The 17,791-nt window shown below is 45.3% G+C and overlaps 1 protein-coding gene across 2 annotated transcripts in view; it reads right to left on the reverse strand.

Moving 5' to 3' along the window:
- The window catches only part of efhb (EF-hand domain family, member B), a 70,045-nt gene that overhangs the window by 8,621 nt on the left and 43,633 nt on the right, over positions 1-17,791 (reverse strand). For both annotated transcript variants that reach the window (XM_059641865.1, XM_059641868.1), the window contains 2 exons: positions 12,738-12,945; positions 12,478-12,657 (listed from right to left, as the gene is read on the reverse strand). In XM_059641865.1, the coding sequence (XP_059497848.1) occupies positions 12,478-12,657; positions 12,738-12,945 (388 nt within the window). The remainder of the gene's footprint in view (positions 1-12,477; positions 12,658-12,737; positions 12,946-17,791) is intronic.

Raw genomic sequence — 17,791 nt, forward strand, 5'->3', positions numbered from 1 at the left:
GGGGGAGGGAACTGGAATAAATAGGGAGAGAGGGGGAGGCGGACCGAAGATGGAGAGTAAAGAAGATAGGTGGAGAGGGTGTAGGTGGGGAGGTAGGGAGGGGATAGGTCAGTCCAGGGAAGACGGACAGGTCAAGGAGGTGGGATGAGGTTAGTAGGTAGCTGGGGGTGCGGCTTGGGGTGGGAGGAAGGGATGGGTGAGAGGAAGAACCGGTTAGGGAGGCAGAGACAGGTTGGACTGGTTTTGGGATGCAGTGGGTGGGGGGGAAGAGCTGGGCTGGTTGTGTGGTGCAGTGGGGGGAGGGGATGAACTGGGCTGGTTTAGGGATGCAGTGGGGGAAGAGGAGATTTTGAAACTGGTGAAGTCCACATTGATACCATATGGCTGCAGGGTTCCCAGGCGGAATATGAGTTGCTGTTCCTGCAACCTTCGGGTGGCATCATTGTGGCAGTGCAGGAGGCCCATGATGGACATGTCATCAAGAGAATGGGAGGGGGAGTGGAAATGGTTTGCGACTGGGAGGTGCAGTTGTTTGTTGCGAACTGAGCGGAGGTGTTCTGCAAAGCGGTCCCCAAGCCTCCGCTTGGTTTCCCCAATGTAGAGAAAGCCGCACCGGGTACAGTGGATGCAGTATACCACATTGGCAGATGTGCAGGTGAACCTCTGCTTAATGTGGAATGTCATCTTGGGGCCTGGGATGGGGGTGAGGGAGGAGGTGTGGGGACAAGTGTAGCATTTCCTGCGGTTGCAGGGGTAGGTGCCGGGTGTGGTGGGGTTGGAGGGCAGTGTGGAGCGAACAAGGGAGTCACGGAGAGAGTGGTCTCTCCGGAAAGCAGACAGGGGTGGGGATGGAAAAATGTCTTGGGTGGTGGGGTCGGATTGTAAATGGCGGAAGTGTCGGAGGATAATGCGTTGTATCCGGAGGTTGGTAGGGTGGTGTGTGAGAACGAGGGGGATCCTCTTGGGGCGGTTGTGGTGCCACAACCGCCCCAAGAGGATCCCCCTCGTTCTCACACACCACCCTACCAACCTCCGGATACAACGCATTATCCTCCGACACTTCCGCCATTTACAATCCGACCCCACCACCCAAGACATTTTTCCATCCCCACCCCTGTCTGCTTTCCGGAGAGACCACTCTCTCCGTGACTCCCTTGTTCGCTCCACACTGCCCTCCAACCCCACCACACCCGGCACCTACCCCTGCAACCGCAGGAAATGCTACACTTGTCCCCACACCTCCTCCCTCACCCCTATCCCAGGCCCCAAGATGACATTCCACATTAAGCAGAGGTTCACCTGCACATCTGCCAATGTGGTATACTGCATCCACTGTACCCGGTGCGGCTTTCTCTACATTGGGGAAACCAAGCGGAGGCTTGGGGACCGCTTTGCAGAACACCTCCGCTCAGTTCGCAACAAACAACTGCACCTCCCAGTCGCAAACCATTTCCACTCCCCCTCCCATTCTCTTGATGACATGTCCATCATGGGCCTCCTGCACTGCCACAATGATGCCACCCGAAGGTTGCAGGAACAGCAACTCATATTCCGCCTGGGAACCCTGCAGCCATATGGTATCAATGTGGACTTCACCAGTTTCAAAATCTCCCCTTCCCCCACTGCATCCCTAAACCAGCCCAGTTCATCCCCTCCCCCCACTGCACCACACAACCAGCCCAGCTCTTCCCCCCCACCCACTGCATCCCAAAACCAGTCCAACCTGTCTCTGCCTCCCTAACCGGTTCTTCCTCTCACCCATCCCTTCCTCCCACCCCAAGCCGCACCCCCAGCTACCTACTAACCTCATCCCACCTCCTTGACCTGTCCGTCTTCCCTGGACTGACCTATCCCCTCCCTACCTCCCCACCTACACCCTCTCCACCTATCTTCTTTACTCTCCATCTTCGGTCCGCCTCCCCCTCTCTCCCTATTTATTCCAGTTCCCTCCCCCCATCCCCCTCTCTGATGAAGGGTCTAGGCCCGAAACGTCAGCTTTTGTGCTCCTGAGATGCTGCTTGGCCTGCTGTGTTCATCCAGCCTCACATTTTATCATCCTTTGGTCTAACCTTGTTTTATATACATTCACAGTGTGAGGGCATCATTATTGGTCAGCATTATTGCCCCTAAATGCCCATTGCTGTGGCTCTGGAGTCACATGCAGCCAGACAAGGTAAGAATGGCCATTTTCTTCCCTGCAGGACATCAGTGAACCAGATGGGTTTTTCCTGACAATTTGCAATTGATTCATAGTCTCATCAGAATCTTAATTCTAGATTTTATTGAATTCAAATACCACCATTTGCCAATGCGTGATTCAAACTTGAATTTGAACATTACCTGGGTTTCTGGATTTACAGTCCAGTGATAATACCACTAGGCCATCATCTCCCCCAGCTTGCAACTTCCTTTAATGGTGTTGGCGGCACATCACAGCTAAACTATTTAACTCCTACTTTTGATGTATGGTTTAAATTTTTTTTTCAAGAATTAAACTCAGTTACTGATGCTACTTCATTAGTCACTTTGTGGCAGTACATTCCCATTGTGTAATAATAACTACTCCAACCACTTATAATTTTTCTAATCAACCTGTTCAGAGATTTTATTACACATCTTTGGAGCACTTGGGACTTGAACCTGCGCACCTTAGTCCGGGTGTAGGGACACTAACTCTGAGGCACAACAAGCCACCTTCAAAATGATACAAGTGTTGGAAACTTATGTCTCTTGTTATTACTTAATTGACTCAAAGCAATGGAAAATGATTTGATTCCCACGAACAACAAATGCTTTTTCTGATTTTTAAACTACCGGTTGGAATCATGTCAACATAATCTATGTGCACCAAACCATTGTTCAGAAAAAAAAACACTGGGGAAAATCACCAAAAGAAGCATAATTTTTACAAATACATATCCAAATACAGAGCTATGAGCAGCAGCATTGTTCCTAGCAGATGCTTTGCAGTGACAAAATCTGACACTGACCCACTTATGAACATTATAAATCATCCTTCTGTCACTTCTCCTTTCCTCCCACTTGCTGTCTCCTGTTTGCGACATTCTCTCCCGGCTACTTCTTCCCTCTTTCCCAATTATTACTTTATCTCCAGTTTGCTTCCTCCCATCTTCCAGAATCTAACTGAAAAACGGTGGCTTAAAATTGAAATCCTCTTCCCAAGTGGGCTGCCTGGATCGTCTCCAGAAAACAACTGAAGCTCACCAGGTCTCAAGTGAATGAAGCATGAGGCCTGACAATGGGTGTGCCCCAGATGTTTCTTGTTCCAATTCTTGTCCCATTTCTAGGCCATAGTGTAGAACAGAGGGTTTTTGAAAGTTCTCAACGTGAAAATACAATTTCAAATAGTTAACTGACTAAATAGTCACCAACTGGAAGTTTTAGCTTCAGAAGAAAAAAGTTACATATCATAAGACTGATTAACAGAAGTAAATTTCCATAAGGTAAACTGCGTCATATTCATGTCAGTGTAGATTTGCAAGCTTTGACAGAACACTACTGCAGCATCCCGTGGAATAACCGAGTAAACAAGAAACAGTGATAAGAATTAAAACGCTGCAAAAACTTAGTAGGACCGGCAGCATCTGTGGAAATAAATTAGAAGAGGTAGCGGGATTACTCTTAATTAATGATGGTACAAAGGCAAGAGAGAAGGATGGCCTAAGATCAGGAAACTAGGTTTTAGCAGTGCAGAGGTGAAAAATGAAAATGGGAACCAGTGGAGTTACTGTACTTAAATTTCCAAAAGCATTTGATAAAGCACCACATCAAAGAGTATTGCAGAAAATAGGCTTTGTCATTGTTAAAGGATTAGCTAGCTCGCAGAAAACAGGCTCGGAATAAATAGGTCTTGTTCTGGGGGCAAGATGTAATAGAGGTACCCAACAGACATCAGTGCTAGAGTTTCAACCTTTCACAATTTACATAAATTACCCAGATGATGGGACCAAAATTATGTTGGTAAGTTGGACACAAAGATAAATAGAAATGTATGTTGAAAGATCATGTACTTTAGGGAGAGGTGATTATTTTTGAGAATATTAATAAATTCTTGCAATTATGCTTGCGAGTGCAAAGTGCCTTTACCTCACAGAAGTACTGAAGATATTGGGCCGTTGTGACTGCATGAGAATGAAAAAAGCAACTCCCAAAAATCAAGAAATAGCCCTGAGAAAATTTCAAGTAGAGTCCTAGAAAATTACAGTGTGCTCCCAACAGTGATCGGTGAATGCAGTGTTCTAAACTGAAGGAAGTGCAAGTAAATTGCTGTTTCACTTAAAAGGAGTGTTTGAGATCTTGGAAAGTTAGACGGGCAAGGACGCAAGGGCAGAAATTCCACTTACAATTTCATGGAAGATGCTATAGCAAAGGGAGGAATGAGTAGGGATGTCTTAGAAGTGACCTAAGATGCCATGAAGGAAGCAGTCACAATAAAACTCTGAGAAGGAGAGCTGGGGAACATGGGTTTGGTGGTTGCATCATACTGTAACTGGTGGAAATGGTGGAACATGACCGGGTGATTATGGAGCTGAGTGGGGTAAAAGGTGAGCACAAGGTGATCCCTGTTGTTGTGCTTGGAAAGACAGTAAGATGTAGACAGAAGTGCAAAAAATAAATTAGGCGTTGGTGGGCCGTGTCAACCAAGCTAGATGTGTACACTCAATTCACAAACCAGGTTGATGGGGTGAATCTTACATTTTATTCGTAAAGTGTGAGTTACGTCAAGATTTTGGATGGATTCTCACCATGAGGTGCATCTTACCATACCCCACCATTTTCTCTCTGAAATGTCAAAATCACTGTACTATTACTGTATTGCATCCCAACAAGTCTCACTCTCTATTCTTTCACTAGTTGTCTGCAATACCTTCCCTATTCTCTCTCAAAGGACAGCTCCTACACACACACACACACACACACACACACACACACAGACACACATGATGTCCAAGAGGGAAAAAAGCCCACAACAAAGCAAAGAGTGAAAATGGGTGGTGGGCTCAATGCCTCACACCTTTTGAGGAAAGCATCCTGACTCTCTCCGATCAACTCCAAGCTCCTGGACTGGTACCGGAGGCTGCCCTTGGCTTACCGTGTGGGCCCCCCAGCTGAAGGCTATCCCCCCGACCTGACTGAGGACTGCTGACCACCATGGCAAGCTTCCCATGATAAACAGCATGGCAAGATAAAAGTAATGTGAGCTTGGTATCTCTGGCTCGGGGAGAAAAGATACAAAGTTAAGGCGGGGTAACACAAATCAGGGATTCTCTGAACATTCAGGTAGGCTCAGAGTGAGTGAATGCTATGACCATGAGCAAAGAGCCAGAGATGCTGCCTGGTCCAGTCTATGAGCTGAAGCCATGTACCTGAGCGCACAGGGCACCTGCTGCATCATTACTATGAACATTGCCGGTGAAAAGCGAGTGAGGAAGTGCCTTATAAGTGGATTAGAGAGGTGCATTGAGGATTCTTTGTGTCTGGCACATGTCAGATGCCAATGTCCATGGGCATGAAGTATATGAGGCCTGTGGTCATGGAGTTTATCTGAGATGTTGGAGCCCAGTATCTGACTCAAATGACAAGTGGCAAGCTGAGGAAAGGTGCATGTGTAAAGGAAGTGGCTCTGCCAGGTGAGTAGATAGGGAGGTTGCGTGCCAGGCTGGTGATAGGATTAGGGTGCCAGTTAACAACATGAGTACTTAGTATGGGTTGCCTGGAGGGTGGAGAGTTTTTTGGGTCAGGCCAGATTTGGGCAGGATACGCAGAGTGCAGCAGGATCAGGTTGGGATGGGAGATAGGGGTCTTGATGGGTCCAGCAGGGTTAGATTAGGCTGGGCTAGGCAATGCTAGGGGGCGGTGGTGGGGGGGAAGCAAAGGTGTAAAGGATTCCAAGGATTCACAACATATCGAAACATATGCTAGAGTTCTGAGGGAGGTGGCTGACGAAATAACGGAGGCTTTGGTCGTGATCTTTCAAAAATTGCTGGAGTCAGGGAAAGTCCCAGATGATTGGAAAATTGCTGTTGTAACTCCCTTGTTTAAGAAAGGATCAAGGCAAAAGATGGAAAATTATAGGCTGATTAGCCTAACCTCGGTAGTTGGTAAAATTCTAGAATCCATTGTCAAGGATGAGATTTCTAAACTCCTGAAGTGCAGGGTCAGATTAAAACTAGTCAGCATGGTTTTAGTAAGGGGAGGTCATGCCTGACAAACCTGTTAGAATTCTTTGAAGAGGTAACAAGTATGTTAGACCAGGGAAACCCAGTAGATGTTATCTATCTAGACTTCCAAAAGGCCTTTGATACTGTGCCTCACGGGAGGCTGCTGAGCAAGGTGAGGGTCCATGGTGTTCGAGGTGAGCTACTGGCTTGGACTAAGGATTGGCTGTCTGACAGAAGGCAGAGAGTTGGGATAAAAGGCTCTTTTTCGGAATGGCAACCGGTGACGAGTTGTGTCCCGCAGGGTTCAGTGTTGGGGCCACAGCGGTTCACCTTATATTATTAATGATATGGATGAAGGGACTGGGGGCATTCTGGCGAAGCTTACCGATGATACAAAGATAGGTGGACAGGCAGGTAGTACTGAGGAGGTGGGGAAGCTGCAGAAAGATTTTGACAGTTTAGGACAGGGCTCCAGGAAATGGCTGATGAAATTCAATGTGAGTAAATGTGAGGTTTTGCACTTTGGAAAAAAGAATACAGGCATGGACTATTTTCTAAACGGTGAGAAAATTCGCAAATCAGAAGTGCAAAGGGATCTGGGAGTGTTGGTCCAGGATTCTCTAAAGGTTAACTTGCAGGTAGAGTCCGTAATTAAGAAAGCGAATGTAATGTTGTCGTTTATCTCATGAGGGTTGGAATATAAAAGCAGCGATGTGCTTCTGAGGCTTTATAAAGCTCTAGTTAGGCCCCATTTAGAATAGTGTCCAATTTTCAGCCCCACACCTCAGGAAGGACATACTAGCCCTGGAGCGTGTCCAGCAGAGATTCACACGGATGATCCCTGGAATGGTAGCTTTAACATATGATGAATGGCTAAGGATCCTGGGATTGTACTCATTAGAGTTTAGAAGGTTGAGGGGAGATCTAATAGAAACTTACAAGATAATGTATGGCTTAGAAGGGGTGGACACTATGAAGTTGTTTCCGTTAGGCGGGGAGACTAGGACCCGTGGGCACAGCCTTAAAATTAGAGGGGCTAAATTTAAAACTGAAATGAGACAACATTTCTTCAGCCAGAGTGTGGTGGGCTTGTGGAATTCATTGCCGCAGAGTGCAGTGGAGGCCGGGTCGTTGGATGCCTTCAAGGCAGAGATCAACAAATTCTTGATCTCAAAAGGAATCAAGGGCTACGGGGAGAGTGCAGGGAAGTGGAGTTGAAATGCCCATCTGCCATGATTTAAATGGCGGAGTTGACTTGATGGGCCGAATGGCCTTACTTCCACTCCTATGTCTTATGGTCTTATGGTATCAGGGCCAGCAGGATGGCTGAGGGTGTCAGCCACACGGAAATCAGGTCCTGCTGCATTCTGGGGTAATTGGGGAAGGATCTTGGGTCCAGAAATGTGGGGCCAGAAAGAGGTGAAGGGGGATCAGCTCCGGTGGAGTTGGATCTTACAAAATTGTGGAGTTGGCAGGTCCGGCAGGGTGAGAGCAGGCAGAAGCAAGGCAGTCATATCCAAAGAGGCAGGTTGAAATGTGGGGTAAGTAGGTTATCTCCACCAGTGGCTTATGTTAGAGGGTATTAAGGGCTTAGTGAAGTGTACTTGGGGAATCATTGGATAGCCGCCCAGGAATTCAAGCAGGCTTTTCCTGGGTAATTGTTATGCTTATGTGTGTCTGGACCTTCCAAATTGTTCAAATTTTTTTGATAATCCTAGAAGCACAGTAATTGCCCATTAAAAAATTCAATTGTTTGGGAAATTCCCAGAGTCAGATGCATCAGGATTTCTTAGAGTCCTGACGTGCAACTCCATTTTATGCTGCTGCAAAGACCCCCTTGCCTTCAGAATTTCTGGGCCAAAATTTTTTAAACCTTCCAATGCACGGTGAAAGCGCATGTTGCCACCGATGCATAAGCAGGACTGGAATTATAATGTTCCCCATATCCCACAAAATGGCAGGTACAACTGGATCCATGTAGGTATCTTTTATTTGGAATAAGAGAGGAGTTGAAGGAGACATTGTTTTGAGTACAAACAACCTGAACCAGACTGAGAGAAAGTGGTGATGGATGGGAACTGGTTAGGTTTCCATTCAAGGAAGCGGATTCTGAGACCATCACAGTGCAAGGGGATTGACCATTCCTAGTGAAGAAATAATAAGGTTACGAAACTGGAGACTGTTGAAATGACATAGGGGATCAGAACAGACATGAATATTGGTGGGAAACCGAGATTACAGTTGATATGGAAATAAATAAGTTCAGTTGGCAGAAACGTCTGAAATAATGATTCAACTGGATCTGTTTTGCTTGTAGAACTTAACAGTGAGGGTGGGAATGGCTTATTTGAGTCTGGGGGCAATGGATGGAAAATCTGTAGAGGAGATGAGGTCAGTGACAGTTCTGGTCACAATAGCTTGATGTTTGGAAGTGGCATCCTTATTTAGAAGGAGGTAGAGGATTACCTTGAGGAGAGGGAGTAGGAACAATGCTGGGCTCACTCATTCAACTCTAACAAAAGAGAAGGTGCTTTAGCCAAATGGCAATAATCTCCTTTGCAAATGGAGTTGGCCTCAACAACAATGTTGAAGACACAGTAAAACTATCTACACCATTTTGAAGTCAATACTGCCTATTAACGGAGACAAAGGCAGTCAAAATCAACTTCAACATAATGAATACACTACGTTGGTGCCCAGGGATAAATATTTTCATAAGAGTAATTTTGTTCATTATGCTTAATTGTATGCAAGCAGCAGCATCATCCAGGGATTCTTTTGTATTTCTATAAATTGACACACAGGGCAGAATCTTAAAGGGGCCGTGAACAAGATGGGCTATGTTGAGTAATTTGGCAGATTCACTGAGAGGACTAGTAAGGCCTATCTCCACATCAGGAACAACTTGCTCATTTTTTAATGCAGTTCCAGGAATCAAGGCGAGATTCTCAGTAGGCAGCAGTGAGTAGCCTACTGGGGGTGTTATTGTTGGTTAGTGACTTTACTAACTGCAGATCTTGCATCATTATTATGCAGCTTTCCATTGTACCATCCATCATGAGAAAACTGAATGCACAAATTCTCAGCATGGAAGTCTGAGCAGATACCTGGCTATTTCAACTCACCGTTTACTCCAAAGGCCTGCCAAGTTAGACACCATATACCACCAATGATTGGGCACAGTCTACATACACCCCATCTCCCTAGACATTGACATTCAACAAATGCCAGCCTCTAGGAATGCTCACGACACATCTCTGATCCATTTCAAGATACTTTCTTATTTCCAGACTTCGGGGCACATCGGCTAATGTCATTGCAATGCTGGAGGAAGGACACTTTGCGTTTAGCAATATGTATTCAGCTCATGGACTGGGCCAAGCTATATCTCCAGGCTGCATGCTCACTGTCTTAGCACTCACTCACTCTCACCCTATCTTGATGCTCATGACATCCTTGTCTTACCTTTTTGAACCTTGCCCCTCAACCAGAGATACCAGACTCCCAGTAGCGCTGTTTGGCCGCACAGTTTAGTGCGCACACAAAGCCAAAAAGCATGTCTTGGTTGTCAGCAGGTGCTCAGTCAAGTTGACCGAGATAGCCTTCACTCAGGGGGTCCTAGCACATGAAGTCAAGAGCGATCCATGGTGAGTCACTGACTCAGGTTGTCCAGAGTCAGAAGCCTCTCCTCATAAGGAGTGAGGAGCTGAATGCTGGGCACCATACCATTCCATTTTGACTCTTTCTGTCCTATTGGGTGTTATTTTCCTCCTGAAATGACAGACATATATTAAGAGAAATGAAAGTGGGTGGCACAGGTATTATTTTTGGTGCAGGTGGGGTGCAGGTCCCAAGTAAGTAAGGCAGTGCAGTGGGCATGCAGGCGCAGTGATGTGGGGAGTTGGAGAGGGTAGAGTGAGTGAGGGGAGATATTGAAGGTAATAGTGAGACTGGTAGAGCATGAGTCTTGGTGGGAGATAGATGCAGTAGCAGAGAGAAAAATAGGGGCCTAGTGCTATTATTGCTGGGCTACTAATCCAGACATCGGCTTAATATTCTGGGGACCTGAGTTCAAATCCCACCATGGTTGATGGTGGAATATGAATTCAATAAATATGTGGAATTAAGAGTCTACTGATGACTTTGAATCCATTGTTGATTGTTGGAAAATCCCATCTGGTTCACAAAAGTCCTTTAGGGAAGGAAACTGCCATCCTTACCTAGTCCAGCCTGAATGCAACTCCAGTCTCACAGCAACGTGGTTGAGTTGGAATTAGGGATGGGCAATAAGTGCAAGCCTAGCCAGTGAGACCCTCAGCCTGTGAAGGAATTTTTAAAAAGAGGTGGTAGCACTTACATTGGTCATCCACCATCTTCCCACACCACTGTGCATTCCTCCACATGGCTAGGACTGCACTAAGTGGGGTGGCAAGCTCAGGCCAAACTGACATGGCCTGGTGTTGTGGTTGTCCCTGCTGATCCTATGGGAAGAGGACAGTCCATTTCCATGCCCTCTATTCATCGGGACCTCCAGGTTCTGCCCACAAAGCAAGGCACCAATTTTCCTTTTGTTGCCTCGTCCAGGGTAGATGTCAGGAATCATGCAGGGCATCTCCAGACTAACAGTGTTTGTCCAGGTGCACAACAATGTTTTAGAAGATGCGCGGACACCCAGAATTACCAGTCCATTCCAGGATATCCTAGCAGTGGTGAGTTGTTCCGGCATAGAATCGTAGAATCATAGAACATTACAACACAGTACAGGCCCTTCGGCCCTCGATGTTGTGCCGACCTGTCATACCGATCTCAAGCCCCTCTAACCTACACTATTCCATGTACGTCCATATGCTTATCCAATGACGGCTTAAATGTACCTAAAGTTGGCGAATCTACTACCGTTGCAGGCAAAGCGTTCCATTTCCTTACTACTCTCTGAGTAAAGAAACTACCTCTGACATCTGTCCTACATCTTTCACCCCTCAATTTAAAGCTATGCCCCCTCATGCTCGCCGTCACCATCCTAGGAAAAAGGCTCTCCCTATCCACCCTATCTAACCCTCTGATTATTTTATATGTTTCAATTAAGTCACCTCTCAACCTTCTTCTTGCTAATGAAAATAGCCTCAAGTCCCTCAGCCTTTCCTCATAAGACCTTCCCTCCATACCAGGCAACATCCTAGTAAATCTCCTCTGCACCCTTTCCAAAGCTTCCACATCCTTCTTATAATGCGGTGACCAGAACTGTACACATTACTCCAAGTGCGGCTGCACCAGAGTTTTGTACAGCTGCAGCATAACCTCTTGGTTCCGGAACTCGATCCCTCTATTAATAAAAGCTAAAACACTGTATGCCTTCTTAACAGCCCTGTCAACCTGGGTGGCAACTTTCAAGGATCTGTGTACATGGACACCCAGATCTCTCTGCTCATCTACACTGCTAAGAATCTTACCATCAGCCCTGTTCTTTGCCTTCTGGTTACTCCTACCAAAGTGCATCAGCTCACACTTGTCTGCATTAAACTCCGTTTGCCACCTCTCAGCCCAGCTCTGCAGCTTATCTATGTCTCTCTGCAGGTGGGAGAATCAGGCTATATGCAGAGAGGGTTGCCACATGAATGGGTAAGATAGGTCAGTAGTTAATGAGGCAAATTTAGTAAGCTGTAGCAAGAGAACTCAGTAGGCCTTGCAAAGAGAAATTCTCCATGAAACTCAATGAAATTTACACTTAGTCAGAACAAAATTAGATTCGGCCCAGAATGGAAGCATAGAATTGAGTTTGGAAGCATATGCTTGTAATGTGTAGCTCTGTAAATAAATGCTTATAAATATTAACACTGGCTCTAGTTCAACCCTTCACCAACTGACTTGCAGGATTATAACAAGGCTGACTGAATCGCTAAATTATACGCATTATATCTAATACCTAGTTAACTTTTACATAGACTAAAACTTCTATTTCAAGGCATCAAAATTCACCTCAGGCGATGTTGCAGAATGGGTGATATCAGATTGGCTGCCCTACAGTACATGATATTTAATTCTATTGAGTGCAATGTGACTGAATATCAGATTTAATTATTTTGAGATGCCAATGGAATACTGTACATATTTGCACAAATGCCCAGGACAAATTTCTACCTAAAAATGCAGATTACAAGTAATGCAAATTCACATGTTCAATAAGTAATCTTTAAACTATGAAATCATATACTTCATATAAAGGCATAACTGTTCACTTTTGTAAAATAAACATTTACATGATAAACAAAAAACAGACTTAGTTATTGCTACTTGCCAGATGGTGAATAACTCCCGACAACTCCATTGATCAATGAAGAAGTTTTCCAATAATGTCCATTAGACCTATCTTCTTTTCGAGTTATAGTTCTGAGTGTCTTGGCCGAGCTTCCAATATCTAGAGGTACAATATCTTCAGATGCAACCAGTGCATTGCCATCTTCAGTTGGCAAGTTTCCTGATGGAAAAATCATTTCTGTTTACTGCACAGACATACAATTGTTAAAACTATAATCGACCAGTTCAAAACTCTTGTACCTTTTGTAATAATCTTTTGCTCAATTTCTCCCAAAGGCATTTTATCTTTCCAATTCAGAAAATTTGCAAATTCCAAGAAGTTAATTGTTCCTTTGCCCTCAGTATCACAATATTCAATTAATTGGTCAATCAGTTTGGGGTCTAACTTCAAGTTAAACTGTATGCAGACATCTTGTAGTTCTTCTCGGTCAATTTTTCCATCACCGTTCTGGACAAAAGCATGGAAAACAAAATAAGAAATCACTGCACAATATTCTAAAAATGGTGCATCTCAATTTTTATAAGGAAAGGCAATACAAGTTATCTGGATTACTCTGCTCAATATCTAACTACATTAATATTAAGATGCTCATACGCACTACTCAGGGGCCTACTATGAATTACTAAAAATTGCAAGTAATAAAGCCTGCACATTTTCACTTGATTTTGCAACATTATGCTCTCGACCATTATAAATGTGTATTGCATGTGGCAATGGAGAAATCAATACTCGAAGCCTCAAAAAATCCCTTGAAAAACAGGGTATTACACATTGGGTATGAATCAGCATGGATGTGAGTAGTAAAATGTGAGGCTGGATGAACACAGCAGGCCAAGCAGCATCTCAGGAGCACAAAAGCTGATGTTTCGGGCCTAGACCCTTCATCAGAGAGGGGGATGGGGAGAGGGAACTGGAATAAATAGGGAGAGAGGGGGAGGCGGACCGAAGATGGAGAGTAAAGAAGATAGGAGGAGAGAGTGTAGGTGGGGAGGTAGGGAGGGGATAGGTCAGTCCAGGGAAGACAGACAGGGCAAGGAGGTGGGATGAGGTTAGTAGGTAGCTGGGGGTGCGGCTTGGGGTGGGAGGAAGGGATGGGTGGAGGAAGAACCGGTTAGGGAGGCAGAGACAGGTTGGACTGGTTTTGGGATGCAGTGGGTGGGGGGGTGGCTGTGGTACCTGGTTTGCTTCAGGACATGGTCGAGCAGTTTCAAGGCCGAAGAGATCGCAAGAGAGTTGCAATGGGAGAGAGATTCCCTGAGGTTGGTCCGGAGGGAGAAGGGTAACTTCTTCAGGTTAGGCATCCCTGGAAGAGGCTTCGCAGTGAGGTTAAAATAGTATCAGAGATAATGGGAACTGCAGATGCTGGAGAATTCCAAGATAATAAAATGTGAGGCTGGATGAACACAGCAGGCCAAGCAGCATCTCAGGAGCACAAAAGCTGACGTTTCGGGCCTAGACCCTTCATCAGAGAGGGGGATGGGGAGAGGGAACTGGAATAAATAGGGAGAGAGGGGGAGGCGGACCGAAGATGGAGAGTAAAGAAGATAGGTGGAGAGAGTGTAGGTGGGGAGGTAGGGAGGGGATAGGTCAGTCCAGGGAAGACGGACAGGTCAAGGAGGTGGGATGAGGTTAGTAGGTAGCTGGGGGTGCGGCTTGGGGTGGGAGGAAGGGATGGGTGAGAGGAAGAACCGGTTAGGGAGGCAGAGACAGGTTGGACTGGTTTTGGGATGCAGTGGGTGGGGGGGTGGCTGTGGTACCTGGTTTGCTTCAGGACATGGTCGAGCAGTTTCAAGGCCGAAGAGATTACAAGAGAGTTGCAATGGGAGAGAGATTCCCTGAGGTTGGTCCGGAGGGAGGAGGGTAACTTCTTCAGGTTAGGCATCCCTGGAAGAGGCTTCGCAGTGAGGTTAAAATAGTATCAGAGATAATGGGAACTGCAGATGCTGGAGAATTCCAAGATAATAAAATGTGAGGCTGGATGAACACAGCAGGCCAAGCAGCATCTCAGGAGCACAAAAGCTGACGTTTCGGGCCTAGACCCTTCATCAGAGAGGGGGATGGGGGGAGGGAACTGGAATAAATAGGGAGAGAGGGGGAGGCGGACCGAAGATGGAGAGTAAAGAAGATAGGTGGAGAGAGTGTAGGTGGGGAGGTAGGGAGGGGATAGGTCAGTCCAGGGAAGACGGACAGGTCAAGGAGGTGGGATGAGGTTAGTAGATAGCTGGGGGTGCGGCTTGGGGTGGGAGGAAGGGATGGGTGAGAGGAAGAACTGGTTAGGGAGGCAGAGACAGGTTGGACCTGTCTCTGCCTCCCTAGCCAGTTCTTCCTCTCACCCATCCCTTCCTCCCACCCCAAGCCGCACCCCCAGCTATCTACTAACCTCATCCCACCTCCTTGACCTGTCCGTCTTCCCTGGACTGACCTATCCCCTCCCTACCTCCCCACCTACACTCTCTCCACCTATCTTCTTTACTCTCCATCTTCGGTCCGCCTCCCCCTCTCTCCCTATTTATTCCAGTTCCCTCTCCCCATCCCCCTCTCTGATGAAGGGTCTAGGCCCGAAACGTCAGCTTTTGTGCTCCTGAGATGCTGCTTGGCCTGCTGTGTTCATCCAGCCTCACATTTTATTATCTTGGAATTCTCCAGCATCCGCAGTTCCCATTATCTCTGGATGTGAGTAGTCATCATTTTGACATGGGGTTTGCATTGACAATGAGCATTTAAAGTCCTACACATCTCTGCAATATCTTGCCAGTTTCACTTGCTTGATTCTTTGTACCTGATTACAGGTTACCAGCAAGTAACATGCATTTGGGGGATGGGAAATGGAGCCTGATTATGAAGAGGGAATGACTGTATGCCCATCATAATTTTTCAGGCCGAAGAAATGGAATTGCCACATACAATGGTATAATTGAATGTCACGGTTTACATGTACAGGAATTCAAGAGATCAACTGCTATGGTTTTCTATCTATTCAGTTTAGTGAACAAGGAGAGTTTTGGGGGGTGGGGTATAGTAAAATTGCTGGGTCTTGGGTGGCGTTTTCAAACACCCATACATGGCAGGCAAGGCTCAGAAATGAAACTTATTCAGTCAGACTTCTTGAGTTTTTCTGTCTTCAAACTGGGCCTAACAAGTTGTTTCACTCACAAAGGTGCCAGTCAGCTATTTAGCTGTGAACCACAAAGAGAAAACAGCAGAATATAAAAGATTCATTGGCCAACATGGCTATAGAATTCAAGTTGCAGAGTTAGGAAAGGCAGATTTATAAAGCGGGAGCTCCAAACTCCAAAATTTGACAGAACAATCAGACAACACAGGCCGGCACATGACTGGCTGATTTGCAGCGACATGCATTACACATTCAAAGGAAGTTGTGACCCTCAAAAATCTAACTGGCTGCCAGTCAAAGGATGCTGCCAGCCAGGGTGGAAGCTTCTGGCACAACAAATCACTTAGAATGAGTGGCAGATTAGACTAAGAAGTAGCATGGTGCACACTCAAGCTGTCAACACAAACAGCATAAGAGGAAATAAACGTAGTACACAAGCATGCACATTTGTGTAAAGAAGGGCAAAAAGTGACCATCTTCCATATTCAAGAACGCATTTATTAATCATACCTCAGCAGTTAAATGGAATAAGAAAATAAATCTCATTCAGAAGAGAGGAAGGAACTGCAATAATCCAGTCGACATTCTCCGGAATTCCTCTTCAACCGTTAAGATAATGAAGCTAGCCATGAGGAAGTTACAATAAGCCATTATGCTTCAAAATCGAATAAATCCTCTCTCTCTTTGGAACTTGTCAAGTTTCCTTCCAAGTACTGAACATTGAAGTCAGGTAGTCAAGACAACTCTGCTTCCCTGCAAAGAGTTAAACTTTGAAGTACCTGACCAAGCTTTCTGTCTTTGGATTTTATGCATCATCTGTCTTGTTCTCACTATTCATATCCATCACATTCATCTCAAATGACCTATCCAATTCCTTCATCATACCCCCTTTAAGCCTGATTCTCTCCAAGAGGCTCCAACTCAAAGCCTATCCTCAAAACTAATGGCTGTAAAATTATATATCGTTCGAGTTATCCTGCTTGAATGGTCTTAATAACAGTAATCTTGAAAGAAAAATGAATATGTATTGCTTATTATAATTGGATAAGGGGAGGAGAAAGAGTAGTCACGTAGTGGAAATGTCAGTAGATTTTTAAGAGATCCAAGCTTATGCTCTGGGGAGATGTCATCAAATCCTAGCACAGCAGCTTGTGGAATTTAAATTGGATTCATAATTCTGGAATATAAAACTGGTTGCAGTAATGGTTACCACAAAAAATAATCAACTGTCCCACCTAGATGAAAAAGAAATCTGTCACCTTTACCCAACTGGCCTACATGTGACACCAGATCCACAGTATGGTCACCAACTCCTAACTGTCCTCTACAACGGTCTAACGAGCCATTCAATTCAAAGGAATTTAAAGATAGAAAACAAATGCTGGTCATTCCAGCAACAGCCATATGTTATGAAAGAATAGAAAGACAAAATGCTAAAGACTGAATACTAGCTGCTGGATATTCCTCGTCGGCAAGAGCAAGAGAAACAGTTGGCTCAGTCTATGTAGCTAGAAAACCTGTCTCCATTTCCTTCTTTGCTCATTTTTCTGAGGACAGGGAAGGAAGAAGGGTTGCTCCTATTAAGGACCTGATATAAATCACCACAGATTCAGGAAAGAACCTCTCTCCAGTATGTCTTATTAATTTTAAGTAATTTGGGTGGATTTCAGCAGCTGCCTAGTGTCAGAGGCATTATTTGGAGATGAGAGGAATTTAAAAGTTAAGTAAAAATGATTCTTCAATTTGAAACGGCTTCTTCTTTTGTCATTAGCTTCCATTACAGGTTTGGCAAGAGCCTGCATTAAACTTTGCCAGTTCCTGGCATCACCTGACATTTCATGAGCATTGGTGCAGGAGGCAAGACTATTTGGATTCCAAGTTGTTGTCGATTTAAGACAAAGATGTAGAAACAATTTCTTTCTCTCAGAGGGTTGTGAATCTTTAGAATTCTCTTCCTCAAAATGCAGTGGATGCAGAACCTTTAAGTATTTGAAGGCAAAGGTAGATAGATTCTGGATTACCACGGGGATGTGCAAGAATACAGAGCTGAATTAAAATCAGATCAGCCATGATCTTGATGAATGGCAGAGCAGGCTTGAAGGACAGAGTGATCTACTCGTTTTTTATGATTGTATGTTCATATCCTCATGCAGGCAAAGAAGACAGTGAAGAGAGATT

This window comes from Stegostoma tigrinum, chromosome 2, assembly GCF_030684315.1.
Source record: "Stegostoma tigrinum isolate sSteTig4 chromosome 2, sSteTig4.hap1, whole genome shotgun sequence".
In the NCBI taxonomy this organism is placed as follows: domain Eukaryota; kingdom Metazoa; phylum Chordata; class Chondrichthyes; order Orectolobiformes; family Stegostomatidae; genus Stegostoma; species Stegostoma tigrinum.